Raw genomic sequence first — 19,128 nt, forward strand, 5'->3', positions numbered from 1 at the left:
AAACCAACATTTATCGTCAAAACAGCCATGATTTTATTAAAATAGCTGCATTGCTAAATTTAAAATAATCAGATTATCATTAAATTTAAATTCAAGTTAGATTTTAAAACACATTTTTTTACAGGACACCTAATATCTCTGTGTTTCTTTCACAAAACAATAGCATTATTTAAAACCTTTGGTTAGATATGCTCTTGGAAAAAGCGGGACCAATACCACTCTAGATGTAATGAGAAGTAAGGGTCCCTTTCAGCAACAAACATTTTGGCAAAACATTTTGGCAAAACATTTTTCAAAACATAGGTTAGAGGTTTTGGAATGGGCTGATTTTTGGTGAGGATGATCTCTATGGTGAGGAGATCATCCTCATCAAAAATCAGCCCATTCCAAAACTTCTAGCCCCATGTTTACAAGTTGGGAAATCGTGGACCATCCATTTTTTGTAAGCCATTTTTGATGGGTAAGAGGTTTTGGAATGGGCTGATTTTTGGTGATGATGATCTCCTCACCGTAGAGATCATCCTCACCAAAAATCAGCCCATTCCAAAACCTCTAACCCATATTTTGAAAAATGTTTTGCCAAAATGTTTGTCAAAATGTTTGTTGCTGAACATTTCCCGAGAAGTAAAGCACATGAAATTAACTAACGTTGGTTGTAAAATGAGGAAGAGAGGTGATAACATGCGAGTACCATCACTTTTTGGAGCTCAATTGGCTATGTTCTGGTTTTGAGAAAAACTGAAATGGTCCGAATCGAAATATTTCAGGACATTTAGGCCATGCTTCGTATTGTGCAAAACATTTGCAAATAAAAAAAATCTGAAATCAATTTATGGATGGTTGGTTACACAATACAAATGATTTGCATTGATTTTTTCTTTTCTAAAGTCTGAAGCTATTTCAGTAAATATTTTGCGGCACAAAAAATAAAGTAAGTCATCTGCAAAATTATACGACTATCAGATAACCAGCCCTTGTTTCCGAATCACAATACTTATCTGAAAGCAAGAGAGGACAGAAAATGTGAGCTATCCAGCCAAAACATAACAAGATTCCTAACAAAGTCTCATCTTTAACGAAACTACACTGTAAATAAGGGGGCCGGCAGCCGATTCAAGCCATAGTGCACTAGTAGCAAACGTGAGCACCCCAGATCAAGATACACAAGCAACAAAAGCCTCCAGTGATGGATGATTAAGACCATGACATACAAGAAAGAGCACCAGACCAAAATGACTCTTAACAAACACACTAATACACCCAAAAAAAAAAAATATCTCAGCAATCAATGAATACATGTTTCCTTCACTTCAAGCCCATTCAGCCTCCACAAGCAGATATATATATTATAAGTATAAGCTCAACTACTATACAAGATATCCGAGATAAATATACCTACTGGGAATCCTAATATATTGATCATAGATAACCATGTATCTTTCAATCGACAGTGTCAGTATCTATAAAAGGGTTTGGGAATTCCTAAACCAGTAGAGTTCAAAGCAAACCAGCGATTTTCAGAGCCGCTTCGAAATCCTCTTCGCTCTGCCAATTGGGCACCTGCATGACATTTATTACAAGAATAAAGTATTTAGATCGCATTATGATGAAGTGTGTAAATAAATGGATCAACTCTCTCCAAATGCCAACATTTAAGGTAAAGTAAAATCTCATATATTACCTCGGCTACTTCATTCCCGAAATGCTTCTGGATTTTTGCCATCAACATTTGGTCCTTACTTGAGCATAGCAAATTAAACACAGCTCCTGCAAAACCAAATTCAACCATTTGTTGTTAGCTTTTATAACAGAATTAATAGGTGAATTAAGACCATGGTTTAAAATATCCTTTTGAGAAAAACAGGGCATAAAATGGGACGGGCTTCACCAGAAATCTTAGTAATACAAAAACCGAAATTAGTGAGTTTGGATCCTTGGAGTACATCCGAATAAAAAAACTATGGTTTAATGTCCCTTGACCCATCTTGGATCCGGTCAGATAAAAATCCATCCCTAAAACTACCTGGAGGAAGAAACAGAAATAGCCAGCCTAAAGAACACTGATAGTAAAACTTACCCTTGCGACCAAAACGTCCTGCTCTACCACACCTATGCAAGTACACCTCATAATCGGGCTCTGATGGAGAATTGTGCTTGAAAGGAAGATCGTAATTGACAACCAAATTAACCTTTATTTAAAAAATAAAAAAGTGTTAGATCTGATACTAAACACGTGCAAGACAACTCATATCTAAATAGTAGCAAGTGATAAGTACCTGTGACTGATCAAAACCTCGAGCGAGGAGATCAGTTGATATGAGGACTTTAGTTAATCCATCTTTAAATTCTTTGACTATCTTGTCCCTAACATCTTTCTCAATAGCACCATGAATGGTAGTACATCCGTAACCATCGCTTGTTAGTGTTGTATGCAGATCATTAGCACTATTCCTTGAGTGTACAAATATGATCGTCTGCCCCAACTTTTCTCCTAATAAAAAAATCTTGTCCTTGATGACATGTATCTTGGAAACTTCATTTGGACAGTTCACCTTATACTGCTTGACAACATCCAGCGATAGTTCTTCTTTCTTCACGAACATTTGATTTCCATCTTTAACAACCCTCGATACAAAATCCTTGACTGTATCATTAAAAGTAGCAGAAAAGAGAAGCACCTGACCCAAGGAAAAAAACAAGAAGAAAGGGAAACGAATTCAAACCTTGCTTTAGAAAAACAATAGTTTTATCTTACAAAGAAACAAAAAAGAAGTTATTCCCAAATCAATTATAGAATATTGAGATCAAAACATACAATGATACAAAGTAATTACAAACCACACAGCATACAAATCTGCAACACTGCCAAACAGATTTTCAATTACCAAAACAGAAGATTGTTGTTTCAATGTATAATTTGGAACTATTTCAAGTTTTATGGATGTCATTTGTGTAGATCATTCGATCATATATTGTGCTGTTGTAGGAAAAAAGCTGAATCCGCACCAAATGGAGAGTGCAATGGTTCAAAATGGGACAATGATTTCTTGGTTAAATTGTTGGAAGTCACCAAATATTACACCCAAACCTTTAAAGTTACCCATTAGGAGTTCTATATCAGCTATAAAAAAACTTAGTAACTTTCATTCTCAAGGATTTCTGATTTTGTTTGAAATATATTTTAGCAAGAATGTTCCTTGATCAGGTCCTCAAAGCCATAGCTGGGTTTTACTTGAACAAGGCTTGTCTAGTTGAAGGGCTGGCTATTTTCATTAAATATCGTACAAAAAGTTGAAAGAAACAACCAAGCACTTCGATTGCAGCACTGAAATGGAATCTGGTTCAAATCATAAAGAGTTCATTGAAAATCTAAGTGGAATTTGAATTGCGGATTGCTTCTTTTATCCTACCTTAATAGTCGAAGAAATCAATTCTCGATAAAAATTAGCAAAACTATAAAAGATTTGGGCCTTTTATCTATCATCTTCTACAAGCCCTCAACAGATGAAGGTAAGGTCTCAGATGTTGGAAAAGGGTGAGGTTGGAACTCAGAACGGTCCAATCTATAGGCAAGGAAGGGGTTCATAAAATGGCTTTAAGCACAGAGGTTTGGGCGAAAGGGTTCCATCGTCCTCCAGTTCCCCTTTCCCTGGTAAGAGTGGCTCATGGGGGGATCTTCAAGGGCAAGAAACAAGCCATTTGTTAGTTTTGAAAGCACATGCACCGGTTGAAGGGACCTTATCCTGAGGGAGGGAGGGGACTTGTCCAGAGTGGTTCAAGAGAGAAGCACTGGTTGATGACCCAAATGACAAATATTATGACAACAATGGGTATAATATCATGAGGTAGTCAGATCACCAACTCTCCTCCTTAAGGTGACGATAGGGGGTAGTAAGGAGTTAAGTTTTCTGATAAAGTTGGAAGAGTTACTTGGTCAAAATTTGCAACATTTGTGGGGTTCTCCAATTAGGAGTGAGGAGGGGTTCAGAACTTGCAGGGGAAAACAACTTGTGTTGTCCCAAAAGTAAAGAGAAGAGCTATGCTGGCAAAGGAAGCAGAGAGTCTAGAGAGGAAATTAGTGAGTCCTCACCAAGGGTGGAGGGCTCTAGGAGGAAGAATCCGGGAAAAATTTATGTACTCAATGATCAAAATTCTGACATTGAAAATGTTAGGGGGGTGGAAGAGGGTGTAGATCAAGGAGGTGATCAGGACAAACAACATGCACATTGTGGCAATGCAAGAGTCTAAGCTGAACGAGTGCAATGAATCATTGGTCAGGGAGTTATCGGGGTGAAAACACAGGTTGGAGTTGGTTACCAGCCATTGGGGCGTCTGAAGGCATTATTGTGACGTGGAATAAGGACAAGATACAAGTGGAGGACTCCTGTTAGGAGATTTCTTAGTATCTATTTTGTGCAAAAGTTTGGAGAGCGATTTTGAATGGGTGTTCTCAGGGATATATGGACCAAACAAAGCGGGGGAGAGAATAATTCCAGGAAGAGCTAAGTGATGTGGCAGGATATTGGGGCAAACCGTGTCTTGGGGGAGATTTTAATGTGGTAAGGTTCCCAAGTGAGAAGATAGGAAACTCTCACATTACCAAGAGCATGAGAGATTTCGGGCTTTTTATAAATCACTCACAATGTTCTTTTCTCTCTTTTCCCTACTTTTTTTTAGCACTTGAAAGTAGAAAGAGACCCAGGACCAAGTCCTTAAGGGAGGTTTCCTCGCATCATTGATTCTGCCAGAAAGCAGTCCCGATTGCTTTCTCCCACCTCAAAATGAAGCCATTTGATAAAAGCTGGATACAGATCTTGGGCCACTTACATCATCAAGTAGATTGTTCTAACAGTAATAGTTCAACTTCAAATAACCAATCAAATAAATGAGCAGTAATCTACATATCTTTCTTCTTGATAGACATAAATTTTTAACTAATAGACAAAAGAAGGTGGCCACCCAACAACAGAAGGAGATACAAGAAAAGAAAGCTAAAAACAAGAACTAAAACACTACCAAAATCCACAATTTCACATTAGTAGTGACAAACCTGGCAATGAGCACTGCTTCTTTCAATGTCCTTCATGATCCTCAACGAATCATCTTTAAAGCCATCCTACAAATGGTAGAATTCTAAATTAGCAACCAAGGAATGATCATATGTTGATGTACAAGAACAAACAGTTATCTACTCAAAACCCCAAAAATAAATTCCAAATAACAACGTATGCAATGCAATATTGATAATTTTATGGCAGCCTGTGGTTTCCAATATTTTAAAAGTTGAAATCAAGCATGATAATAAATCAAAATTTAGTTTGTAAATAACAAGAAAACAACTCTATTTGTCTCCCCAAAAACTTATTGAGAATTCATTCTTCATCTGTTACGATATAACCTGCAAAAACCACCTGCTTAATCGCCATTCAAGGATTTTTTTTTTTTTTTTCATTACGTTTAAATTACCAAAATTAGTAACTCAATAACTATTCAAGCAACTCTTATACTGTGATATCTAGCATCCGTCAGGATAGCATCAATTACATTTTCTCTTCATTTTTTTCCTTGTTTTATTATTTTTATATCAATCACCTCCCACTACCAGCTAAGACCGCTGAAGCAGTGCAGAATGCTTCAATAATATAAAAACACTGAGTTTCCTTCTTGTAGTGAGGGCTAACTCACCCCCTATCTCTTTCATTATCAATATATTCTTATACTTATTCAAAAATTAAATAAGTAAAAAAAAAACTGAGTTTTACATACAAGCCAAAGATTCCCTGGTACTTCCTCGATAAGAATGATTGTATTGGTCTAACAAAATATCACTAACCCATGGAAAGGTGATTGAGGGCTCATCAATGATGGAAGTCACTGGGAAAAAAATTAAGGGACTGGATGATGATCGCCACAAAGCATGGAACGTTTTTATGGAAAATTAAAATCAACACGCATCCATCCAACACTTAACGAGGAACTTCCCATTGAAGCAACGAACCAAGGAGGCTAAGTTCTTCCAAAGAACTTAACAGTAAAGATGATGTTATCCTCACATTTTCAGCCCAGCTATACGCCACAATGCGGTAATCCAAGCCTTTGGAATAACAATCCTTATCAAGAAAGCAGTAGAAATCCGTCCTCTAGATGTAAGAGACCCCCAATGGTTATTAGACGGTTTCAGAAGGCTTATTTTTCATATCACTTCAGCCTTTCCCTCTTTCCAGAGACTACTGTGTAGTGTGTTGAATCATCCACATTTATAGATAATGCCAACTTACAAACTTTAAAATTACAAGATACTGCCTACAAGTTCACCAAACTTTGGCATTACAAATCACATAGATTCTGTCTAGCCACAACAAAATTCGTTTTATATGACATGGATTGCTTTTTTCCATTTTTCCTTCACCCAATGATAGTAAACCATGAACCACTTTACCATTTTTGTTGTGAGAGTTTACTCAGTGTATTGTTTGTCTTAGATTGTATCATGTCATGGGGTTGATCACAATTGAAAATACTGCCATCTTTATGATGCTGGACATCTATAGATCTAGTTAGAATCTTAAGTAGTTTCCTAATTCTTGTAGGATTTGTTTCTATTTTCTAGTTTTGATAGAATTTATATTTCTAGTTCTAGTAGGATTATATTTCATAGTTATGTTAGGAGTTATATTTCTAGTTCTAATTTGTATTAAAATTCGTCTTTTATTATTTAGACTGTAATTAGAAGTGCCTAGAAGTATCCAAATTGAATTACAATAGGATTAGAAAGTTGTTATTATGTAGTTAATTGGAAATATGATTAATTGGAAAGTTATTAGACTAAAATGCATGTAAATTGAAATCCTTTGCTCAAAATTGCAGTCCTCTTCTACATGCTTTTGGGCTCTAGGTCCAGGATTAGCTACACGAGGATGATCGATTATTTCTATGTATAATGTTCCATGGGTTTTCTTATACTCTAAATCCAATTTTTGTTCCCCTCATGTAAGGATTACACCCCATATTCCGTGGAGCCATGAGTTTCGTCAACCAAGTGTTTCATCGGATTTCCAATCCAGGTCTGTTTTGTAGGAATAGCATGATATTTGGTCATGCAAAATCATCTGGTGTAGATCGTTCGTTTGCTATGTTCAATCGGATGCCTGAAAGAGACACCATTTTGTGGAACACATGATTGCGCGATCTTGTCATAACATGGATTTGGGGAAGAAACTCTTTCTTTGTTGACCAAGATGTGGAGTCAAGGTTTCATATTGTTTGGATGAATCATAACGATCTGATTAATGCCATCAGTGTATACTACTGATCCCATATTGACTTTGCGACTAACTTTGTGGTAATAGTAATCAATCTGGACCCTTTTTTTTGTGTATACTTCTGAAATCCCCCTTTACCAAAAGCATCGGACACACCCAAGCCAGCAAATTCACCCTTCTCAAGAAGTTCTCGGGCTGTTTCGACTACTGGAGTTTCGGATTATATGGCCCCTGCAATAGCGGCATAGGACATGGGTCTAAGGCGCTTCCTCTTCAGTTTGGGAGCATAAGCCAGCCCTGGTTTCACGAATGGAATGCAGATACCGGCTCTAACTAGTTCTGCTCCACCAAATTAGGATGAGCAGCAACACGACCAGGTATGCCATTATTCCTTTAGAGTTGTGCCAGCATTGCCTGTCCCTTCTGTTCCTAGCAGCAACAATCATGGAAGGATGCAAGTAGTGTTAACGAATCTAACAATGGTGACTCCCATGCTCCATACAAGACCAAAAGATATGTGCATGTTAAAGTTCCTGCTGCACCTGGCACAACGGCAGCTCTAAAGCCTTCTGTAAAATTTGTCGGTTCTCGCAAGACTGTCAAGATAACTCATCTCGAGACTCATGAAGAATTGAGGCTTGATAAAAGGACCGTGTGACTGATCGACATTTAAATGGTTGGGCCATGGGGCTCAAGGTTGCATCATAATGTGACCCCCCACCCCAAATCCCAGCCCATTCCATCTTATACCCCAACTCATCAGATTCCCTATTATTCCCCTACACAAACCGTTGCTACGTTCTTTCAGACTCAAACCATTCATCCTTTGACAAGTACTCAGATGACTATCGGTCCTCAAGTGTCAAGATATAACTATCCGGTTCGTCAGCGTTCACAAGCTGTACCGTTTAATGATTCTTTTGCTCTTTCCAGTTGGTCAGGGTTCATAAGTCTTCAGTGTTTGGTGACAAAGTGGGCTCCTCTTCAGTGACAGTTAGCTCACTGGTTGTTAGCAAGGGAGAATCACCTAAACTATTGAGGCCACCTAAGGAAGCTAGGGCACTTCATCCACAAAAAGGTACTGGGATCGGTCCAGAAATCTCTAGTCAGCATTCAAAATCTATTTCTGAACCATCAGGTTCGATTCCATTGTCTCTCACAACCCAACAATCTGCTATAATGTCTGCCACTATTTCAGGCAGGTATTGTCCCCAATACAACCTCTACTCCTGCCATACCTTCTGAGTAGACTACTTCTGTTGTGACCAACACTGAAGGCTGAAGAAGGGATGTTCCAAGGTTCGACTCTTTTAAGGATCATCATAAGAAACTAAGCAGAAAAGATCTACAACATGCAGTTCAAAGTAATATTCATTGAAGACAACCAGGAATTTTCAGAGGACTTTTTGCAAACTGGGGTCTTTTACTACATATTTTTTATAAGGGGTTCCCGTGGAAGGTTTATCTTCCATAATTACAATGTCTAAACCACCTTAAATGACTTCCCATTATTTAATTGGTCTTCACATTTGTCTTCCCTAATATTTCGACTCATCCATTTTAGCATCCTCATCTATCTTTGCTACGTTCATTCATGAACACAATCTTGATAGTCCAATATTAAGCTCCACGAAGAACAATTGGTCTCCTGGTCATCTTGTAAATTTTCCTTTTAGTTCTTTTCTTGATAAATAAATTTCCTTTCAGTTTGATCATTACACGTAATACTTGAGAAGTGTTCTTCGACTTTATCCATCTAGCACTAAGTTTATGGATTTATGTATGATTGAACCTCAATAATAGAAAAAAATTCTTTGGGGAATTACTTGTTTTTCAATCTTAACTCAATCCCAAAAGAAAATAAGGAAAAATGTAAGCCTAACAACTGTTAGTTGATCTCCAAATAGAAAGGAAATAGTGACTACAACGACCAACATGTATCACTTCATCGAAAACAAGCATCTTCACCTCCTTAAAGGTGCCAACTTAGCTAAGTTGGTAATGCGTGTGGAGTGATCTCAGGAAATGAGTTCAAAACTCATTGATCCCAATCATCACTTATGTTGACACTAACCACTTGCTTGCCTAGCAAAAAAAATAAAGATAACTTCACCTCATACTCAATTTCTTGACCAACATCGATTTCTTCATTGCAATAAAAGTTTTGATCACTATATGATCGTTGGTGGTGCCCATTTCGCAAGTGGAAGATAAACACTCCTATGTCCTATCCATGGGTATAGCGCAAGTGGAACTTATTCTATTGTACCAAATTGTAGATTGCCAATTTTCTAGTAGGGTAAATGCGAAGCATATGGGGGTGCTTTCAAATTTGATTTGATGTGACTAAACATCCCAAGCACAAAACAAGTTATCTTACCAAAACCATTATGAGATTGAGCAATCAAATCCTTATACTGTGGTGATTTAAGGAACATTGACAAGCTCATTGCTTGGATCTTGCTTAACCGAGTAAAATTCAATTCAACATAGATCCCTTTCAACAACTCCTAAGATGGATTCAAGCCCTTTGATTTTGACATAGGTTTACTGGTATTCATTAAAATATTCAAAGTCATACTATGTCAAATGACTTTCCATTATTTTATTTCCCCTTCTAGGGTCAAGACACATCCAACCCCAAGTCAAAATCTTATAAAAAAAATCTCGAGTTCATGAAATGACTCTAAATGGCATCAAAGCCCAGAATCAAAGCAACACATTCGGAATGACCATCTCCAACCACACTCAGAAGCCTCGAGCCGCGACCTTCAAGATCAACAACAACTGACAATGGTGGAAATCGAATTCAAGCACTTAAAAAAATCAACCATCCTAACCGTCAAATAAGACATCATCCAACATATGACAAGACATACTAGGAACTAGACCCCAGCAATGACGTCAACACCACGTGACCAATTAAAAGGAACTATATTCAAGAAACACATGACCCAACAGGCTGACAAAAATCCAACACGTGTCACAACATGCATAAAAGTCATCTAAGACATGACATCACAATCTATGAAAAGCCTCAAAAAGACTACAACTAAGCACACGAACTAACGGAGTTGCCACGCAAGCAAGGCTGAATGCATGAGATTGAAGAGATTTGCCTCCATAACCACCAAGGAAACATAAGCTATACATATCAAGACATGCGAAAGGGCAATCACGAGACATGAAATCATATCATGTGTAGAATCGAAAAACGTGATATGACCATGAAGAACAAGTGATTTAACTAGGGATCTCCAAAATCTATAAATAGAACCTTCATACATGAGATGATATGAAATCTTCGTTCTCTTTAGCCAAAATTCTATCCGATTTGTAATTAACTTGATCGTCAGAGTATTCGTAAGAAGTAGCACACAAAGGATCATCAAGGAGAAATCAAGATTGAATTTGAAGATTCGATTCAACCATAATTTTTATTTTTAGCCGCACGAGCTATTTCTAAATTTCATTGAATATACTTATTTCACTTTCATATTTGTCTTCCCTAGATTAGCCCAAAAAAAATGCCTTTCCAAGTATTTCTACTCATCCATATTAACATCTTTATCTTTGTTACGCATATTCATGTTCTTTCTTGACATCTAAATAGTGATGTATGGTAATATTATATATTTATTTAGATATATAACTTATATTACATTTCATACATACTTTCATCAAATAAATAGGATTGGATTAGGACCAAATCCAAAACTATTGATTTTTTTTTAATCGGATCAGATCAGATCCAAAAGATCCTACCTACAAATTCACTAAACTTAGGCATTACAAATGTTATACCCATAAGTTTCCTAGCCACAACAAAATTAATTTTAATAATGTGGATTGCTTTTTTCCCTTCACCTAATGCCCAATGGTAATAAATCATAAACTTCAGCATTTATGTTGTTTGCTAATATTGGTCCTATCAGGGTTTACTAAGTGTATAGTTTGTCTGAGATTGATCATGCCATAGGATGATGGGGACACAGGCCCATACCCATGGCCCAAAAATATTAAGAATACATATATATTAGGAGTCTAGATTCCTTAGGAGTTTTTAGGGAAAATTTATTAGGAGTCTTAGTATTATTTATTTTTAAATTATTATTAGTAGACCACTATTTTTTATGGGTGTGTGTTAAATTTATTTTTTTATATTTTAAACCTCTTAATTAGATGGTCCACATTTTAAGTAGGTGTGTCTTAATTTAGTTTATTTTCATGTTCACCCTTAGTAGAAAATTCCACATGGATTTCTTTTTGGATTAGTTTCTTTTAGTAACTTAAAATATCTCATTTTCTTATCAAATGTTTATGTTTTGGAAATAAAGAAACCTCTTCTATTTTCAAAGTTATCTACAATATAACTATGTGCATTTACTAAGTATGTATAGATGACTGTTGTGAGGTGTACTCATCACATGGATACCCGGTGATGTAGTTTAGAAGTGATATAGTGGACGATCAATTTTGGATATGGATAATACATTATTTATGGTAATGGATGGGTTATTCAGTGAGTACATCAAGGTGAAACACGACATTGGAATTGACGAGCAATTTCTAAGTATCAATGAAACGAGTTGTAATGTTTTGTTTTTGTGCTTTGGTTTTCTTTTTAACCAACCGAAATTAAAACAATTATTTACCGATGATTTAACATCTCACCGATTTCTTCAAGATTTCTTGCAAATAAAGCACATACTTACATTATTTTAGTACAATTGGTGAGCCGGAAAAGGACCATGAAACTACCTTGCTATAATCCCTTGACTCTTCCAAAAACGAGGAATTACCTAAGATGTCAATGGATTTGACTTGCTCCCTGGTGGTATGGGACGCCTTGGAAACAGTCACTACCAACGAAGTCTAGAAGTACCGATTATATCTTTTTCCAATAAACCTTGATTTTGATTGTAAAGAGGTTGAGGTCAGTAGCTAGAGGGATTTGAGCTTACACGTATGCCTGATAAGCATTAGATGTAAGGTTCACACCTGATTTAGACATGAATCCATCGTAGACTGTAGTCGTCGAATGGTTCACTACCATTAGCTTTAATTGGGTTTTTGACCCTATTGTCAAACGGCAACCTAAGTCAGAAAAGATTGCATATTGCGAACAATCCCACGCTCTCCATGGGAGCCAATGGTTACCACGCTAGACCGGAAAATCAGGACAGGTGAAGACGCCCGGCATGTGTTAAAAGGCCAATGATGTTAAGATCGCTCATCGGTGAATTAATGGGACCTTGGTTCCGTTCTACGCCGGTATAAAGTAAAGAACTCTACACGACTAGCAAGCCGGTTTTGATCGAAAGATCAGTCGCAAGCTTGGACCCACAAGAGATACGCCTCACCTCATGTATTGTAATATGATGTTGTATGCACATTTATTATGTCATTATATAATTATAACAGAACTAAAATTAATTGATTATCATTGTAATGCTTTAGATATGTGACTATCATGAGATTTACTTGCTTTCTTCTATTAGTAGATGACATATAGTAGATGCATTTAAACATGGTTAGATATAATTCTCGATTTATGCATCATGATTTTTATAAATAAAATTAATTTCACACACCGTATTTTAAGGGCACAAAATTTTGAAACTAGATTGTTTTCTCACCCCATTTTTTTCCACCTTTCAAGTTTTTCTATAGAGGACACCTTCTTGGTGGAGGAGTACATTGAGGAGTCATACTAGGAGTTAGAACCACCCTACGAGCCAGACCTTGATTCAGAGGTCGTACCTTGGGGAGCCATCTATTTGCTGCTGCTACGGTCTTTTGTTAGATGTTAGGATTTTTTTGTTTATTAATGTATATTGTCCTTCAGGACTTACTTAGTTTCTTACTTTTGTTATATCCTATGTACTACTCTTTTGTTATCGCTATGATATATTATGTCACTGAACATTTATATATTGATAGTATCACCTATGCTTTAGATAAAATTCTTGTGTTACAAATTATTAGCTTGTAGAATAATTAATTCTTTCTATGGCTACGTAATTTGAAATTTCTTTGGGTAGAAAGGTCCTTGAGTTATCTCAACTCTCAACCCATACCTTGGGAATCACAGGAGTCCCAAGGTGTGGTATTTAGATCAAGTTTTAAGTGTTAACAGATCTCTCCCTCGCATAGTATTGAGGTTTATGCTCAAATTTCGGGTTTGGGGTGGGATCGAGTATCCCCCAGTCATGTTGCCGAGTCGACAATAGTCGGATTTGGGTCATGATATTTCTAATGAATCTGGACTCTTAATAAATCCAAGCCATAAGCATGGGCCTATGTCCCCATCAACTACTCTAGCCTCGTAGTGACTTTGGACTCCAAATAATTTGACCTAAAAATTCCTAATGAATAAGGATTCCTAATAAATATGGGCTCTCAATAAATCTGGAGTTATCAAACCATAATAATACATTTTAATTCCCCTAGATGGTCTGTTATACTTTTGTTTATGTTCTAATAACTTTCACTTTCTAAACATCCATAGCAATGGTTTTAGCTAAGTCATTGCGCTCTTCCATATCCCTGCTAAAAACATGTGTGGATGGCAAGTTTGCATAATAAGGAGAGATACACAACATGCGTCCAACTTTCACATTTCCAATTGGTTAATTCCATATATTCAAAAATTAAGCAATGAATTATCCACATCGTCATCACCATCTACAAATTATCACAATTACTAGGGTCAACCACATGAATCACCTTTTGTGATTTAACCATATCATGATCCACATCTTCAATCAAAGCAATCACTTTCATAGTTTTCTTTTTACCTCCAACATGGCCAATTTCAATTTTCCTTCTTTCGCTTTTAGAATCTTCAATTTGCAAACGTTTGTTCTCATAGCTATTGTTATTGATCTTCATTATTGTGTGCAAAAACACTATGAACCATGTATGAAACTATGAATTCAAGTTCAAACCCAACTTCTTCTTTGATAGCACTCAGTGTGTCCTACAAACACTTCGATGATCAAATCAGTTTCAAGTTAGACAGAGTTTTGACTACAAGAAAAAAAAAAAAAAAAAAAAAGATGTTGGAACTTTTTTGTGTATGGACACCGTATGTATAGAATTTTGGAAGTCCCTGGTTGAATCGCTCATTCTCTTGGTCGTATTGTGCTGCTCGACTGGACATGTGATCTTACGTCACATCTCATAATTATTTTCCGTAAGTTTTGACGTGTCAACTTATGATTGTTTGGCAATTATCAAAATGGATCTCTTTGAGGGCATGTGTGTAATGCTTGCTCAGTAAAAATTATGTTAGCTCGTGTGTTTCGTAGTCGGAGTCGTTTGAAGCATTGTCATAGAGTGTGATGTTATGTCTAGGGATGACATTTATGCATATGAAAACACGTGTTGGATTCATGTTAGTCTATCAGACTATGAGCTTTTTGACCGCAACCATTCTTAGTTGACCACGTGATATGATGTCACTCCTCGGGGATTAACTCCTAACATGTCTTAACACATGTCAAATTTAGTTAGTTTAATAGTTATGGCAATTTGTTTTCCTTAAGGCATGCTTTGGATTTTTTACATTTGTCGCTGTTTTTATCATTGAAATCAAGACATGAAGCCTTTGAATGTGATTGATGAAGATAGTCATTCTAATGTGTCATTCTAATTCGGGTCTGAGTGTTATCCAGAGTCCTTTTCCATAGTCGAACCTCCGACTTGGGTTCAAGGGTGATCTGACCAGTGAAATTTTTTTATCATTCACAATTACAAAACCATCTCAAATGACTTTCCCTCATTTAATTGGTCATCAGATTTATCTTCCTTAATATTTCTACTTATCCATATCAAAAGTTATCTTTATTACATTCACTCATAAACATATTTTTGATAGTCCAATATTCAACTCCACAAAGAAAATTGGCCTAGTCATCTTGTAAAATTTCCTTTTTAGTTTGATTGTTACACATCAACCACATAACACTTAAGAAGTGTTCTTCCACTTTATCCACCTAGCACTAACTTTTATGGGTCATATCCTCGCCAACTTTTCCATTTTCATATGATTTAATCTAGATAACAAAAACAGTTTCTTTGGGAAATTGTTTGTTTGTCAATCTTAGCTAGTGTTTCCTTAATATTTCTACTGCCTACAAGTTCACCAAACTTTGGCATTAGAAATCCCACAGATTCAGCCAAGGGACAACAAAATTCATTTTATATCACAAGGAATGCTTTGTTTTTTTTTTTTTTCCTTCACTCAGTGGTAGTAAACCATGAACCACTTCAGCATTTTTCTTGTCTGCTAACATTGGTACTGTGAGGGTTTACTCAATGTATTGTTTGTCTGAGATTGTATCATGTTACGGGGTTGCTCACAATTGAAAATCGTGCCATCTTTACCTCTCTGCCTTTGAAATAAATTAAATTACAACCTTTAATGCAAAAAAAAAAAAAAAAAAGGATGAACTGACCATAACATATTTTATACATGCTCATCCAATCCAATTGGATTAGGACCAGCCAAAAATATTGAATTTTTCAGATGGGATCCAAAACAACACATACTATATCGGGTCGGGTCTAGGACTAATAAATTAAATTTCTTATCGGACTGGTACCAATTTAGCACCAATCTGATCCAAACCCGATCCATTGACGTACCTAGAAGGAAAAAACCATCTACGTTTAAATAAAAACAATAAACTACCACATGTAAGATTTTCCCACAAAATCATTGCAAGGAGAGAAAACAAAATTGCCGCTTGTTGTAAGTAACAAGAACAATGGACAGATTACTAAAAACTTCAAGAGCTATCAAATCTAAGATCCATTAGAGATAAATCTTTATAATAAAACCTCCAAAAAAAATTATCAGCATTAATAACGCCAGAGCTCAATCCAAAACAGGATAATCAAAAGATCATAAGGCACTCCACCTATATGACTAAGTTTTTGTTGAAAATTCGAAATCACTATTCAAATAGATTGCGAAAATAAAAAGAGGAAACAGCGATTACCTCAGCCAACATGTGATCAGCTTCATCGAAAACAAGTATCCTCACCTCCCTTGTACTCAATTTCTTGAACGACATCCATTTCTTTATCGTTCCAGGAGTTCCAATCACAATTTGATCAGTGATGGGCGCACGCTTCTGAATTGGAATATCAACACTCCTATCCATAGGTATAGCACAAATAGAACTTATTCCAGTAAATTTACCCATCCTCTTCAAAACTTCCAAATTCTGGATCGCCAATTCTCTAGTAGGGCAAATGCAAACCGCTTGCGGCGCTTTCAGATTCGGATCAACACGACTCAACATCCCGAGAACAAAACAAGTGGTTTTTCCAGAACCGTTATGAGCTTGAGCTATCAGATCCTTGTATGGTGGAGTCAGGATCATCGGCAGGCTTATTGATTGGATTTTACTCGGTCGAGTGAAATTCATTTCGACATAGAGCCCTTTCAACAACTCTGGAGACAGATTTAAATCCTCGAATGTTGCTGCGGTTGAATAAAGAGTGTCTCCAGTGGTAACCTAGGGTTACAGAATCGACAAATTAAAAACTTTATCGATCCATGAAGTAAAAGAAAAAACAACAAAAAATAAATAAACAAAGTGAATTAAACTAGAGAAAAACCCTAGAAATAAGAAGAAAGAGAGTGAGAGAGAGATTTACGGCTTTGATGTTTGAATCTTCTGGTTCGTCTAGAAATTTGTTAGTCTTTTTGGTCTCATCGATCGTTAGAGAGTCAATGTTTGGTTCTGAAAGATTGTTGATGGGAGCAGATGAGGTCGCTTCTTCAGGAAACTCATCATCTACTTCATCTCCCCAAGAACGCTTCACTTCTGGAGTTTTTTTAGGTCCAGAGATGGTGACACTATCGTTGTTGGCGGCCATTGATGACGAGCTGCAGAAGAGAGAGAGAGAGAGAGGGTTTTGCTTGAATGGAATGGCTTGCTGGCTTGGGTCTGCCTTACACTTGATCGACTGAGAGAGAGTTGCAGAAGAAGTCTGATTCTTGAACATCAAGAAAGAAAATAAAAATAAAAAGAGAGCTGCTATTAGCACCCTAACGTTTACATTTTACACCCCAAATTTCTTAAATTATTTATCACACCCCAAATTAAAGATTAAAACACGCACTTCAACCGTTACAAAGGCTCGGCTCAAATTATAATCTCAAGTCTCAACCTTACACTATAACCCCCTGTAGTTTGGCATAATTCCATTTTGACCTCCTCATATTTTGATAATTATACTTACCTACTGTACAGTTATCTAAGGGGTTGACTTACCCCTTGCTGTCAAATTGCCGTCAATGTACAGTTATATTTCTTTTATAAAAAATATTTTACCCTTTTAAAATGTTTTTCTTTCCTTATAAACAAAAATATAATTGTGAATAAATGAGTTCAATGGAAGCCTAGAAGAGAGGGAATTTTAATTATTCTTTTGAAATTTGTTTTTTTAATAAAAATTAACATAAAATTAGAGGGTAAAATAATAAAATAACATCTAAATTTTAATACTCGATGTAAGGGATGTAAGGAGAGGTAAGTGCAATTATCTAAATGCTAGGGGTTTAAAATGGAATTATGCCAAATTACAAGGGGCTTGAAGTGTAATTAGGTAAATTATAATCTCAACATCACAAAACCTTATAACATACGTTCAAACATTTTCAATAGTTGTTATAATCATGATTATGCTCGAATAAAATCATAAATCCAAAAAACAAAAATGGATTTTTCCCAAAATGTGCGTAACTTATATCCAAATTTCAATTTTGATAATATTATTCATTTTAATTCTCAATACAGGCATTTCAAGTGAATTCATCACTTTTATAATCAATGAATTTGTTGCCATATATATGAAATCATAGATATTAAAAGTGACAAATTCACAAGTTTGTAGATTATAAAAATGACAAATGCATGTTTTGGGAATAAAAATAAACAGTGTATTGAACTCGAAATTTCATCATATTCAACACACAAAATTGAGATTCACCCAAACATGAATTTAGTCAAAAATAAGAAGAGAGAGAGAGAGAGAGAGAGCGCGCTCATATTGGCACCCCAACTTTTACTTTTTCTCAACCATTCATTTTTTTTAGATATTTCCCAAAACATGCACAACTTTTGTCAAAATTCTGGTTCTAGTATATTTTTCATTTTAATTCCCAAAACATGTGTTTATCAATGAATTCATAACTTTTATAATCAATAAATTCGTTGATAAATTACTTGTAAGATCGCTGATATGGAAAAATCATTGTTCTTTTATCGATGAATTCGTTGATTATAAAAATGACGAAGTCACTAGAAAAACATGTTTTGGGAATTAGAATGAATAGTGTATCAGACTTGGAATTTCATCATATTCAACGCTTGATGGAGATTAACCATTTTTTAAATTTGGTTGTATTAAGTAAAATATGGGGTGCCAATAATAGCTCTAAAAAAATAACAAAGTAGATATTACATATTAGACCCTATGTTAGGGACGACTTTCTAGATGCTCTCTTAGTTTTGTGGTGGTTTTGTAAAATCTTTTGCCCCTCCACACCGATAAAGAGATCCACAATTCAAATCTTTGAGATCAAAACACCATTAAAATCATAGAGATCAAGATCAACAATTTGAGTGGTTGTTCTATATGATTCATGTTCAAATGTGATGTTGTAAATGATTGATTACTACAATTTGAGTCATTGATCTTAATGATTCATGTTAAGTCCAAATGTGGAGGCATTGGTGTCGATAAACACTCTTATTATGATAGTAAGGAAAATCAACAAAATAAATAGATTGACGTACCTAAACTTAGATCATAAAACTCATAAGAGTAATATTAGACTTGCTAA

At 35.8% G+C, this 19,128-nt stretch overlaps 1 protein-coding gene across 1 annotated transcript; it reads right to left on the reverse strand.

Annotated features, from left to right (window-relative positions):
• Positions 1–1,170: 1,170 nt before the first annotated feature.
• Positions 1,171–17,273, reverse strand: LOS4 (P-loop containing nucleoside triphosphate hydrolases superfamily protein). The gene is made up of 7 exons (XM_086447282.1): positions 16,935–17,273; positions 16,271–16,792; positions 5,051–5,116; positions 2,277–2,678; positions 2,078–2,189; positions 1,682–1,767; positions 1,171–1,560 (listed from the first exon to the last, which is right to left on the reverse strand). The coding sequence occupies exons 1-7, from the start codon at positions 17,154–17,156 to the stop codon at positions 1,498–1,500; spliced, it is 1,473 nt and encodes a 490-aa protein (XP_086303408.1). The 5' UTR covers positions 17,157–17,273; the 3' UTR covers positions 1,171–1,497.
• Between the last annotated feature and the right edge of the window lie 1,855 nt (positions 17,274–19,128).

This window comes from Akebia trifoliata, chromosome 7 (assembly GCF_017979445.1).
Source record: "Akebia trifoliata isolate Shusen 1 chromosome 7, ASM1797944v1, whole genome shotgun sequence".
In the NCBI taxonomy this organism is placed as follows: Eukaryota; Viridiplantae; Streptophyta; class Magnoliopsida; order Ranunculales; family Lardizabalaceae; genus Akebia; species Akebia trifoliata.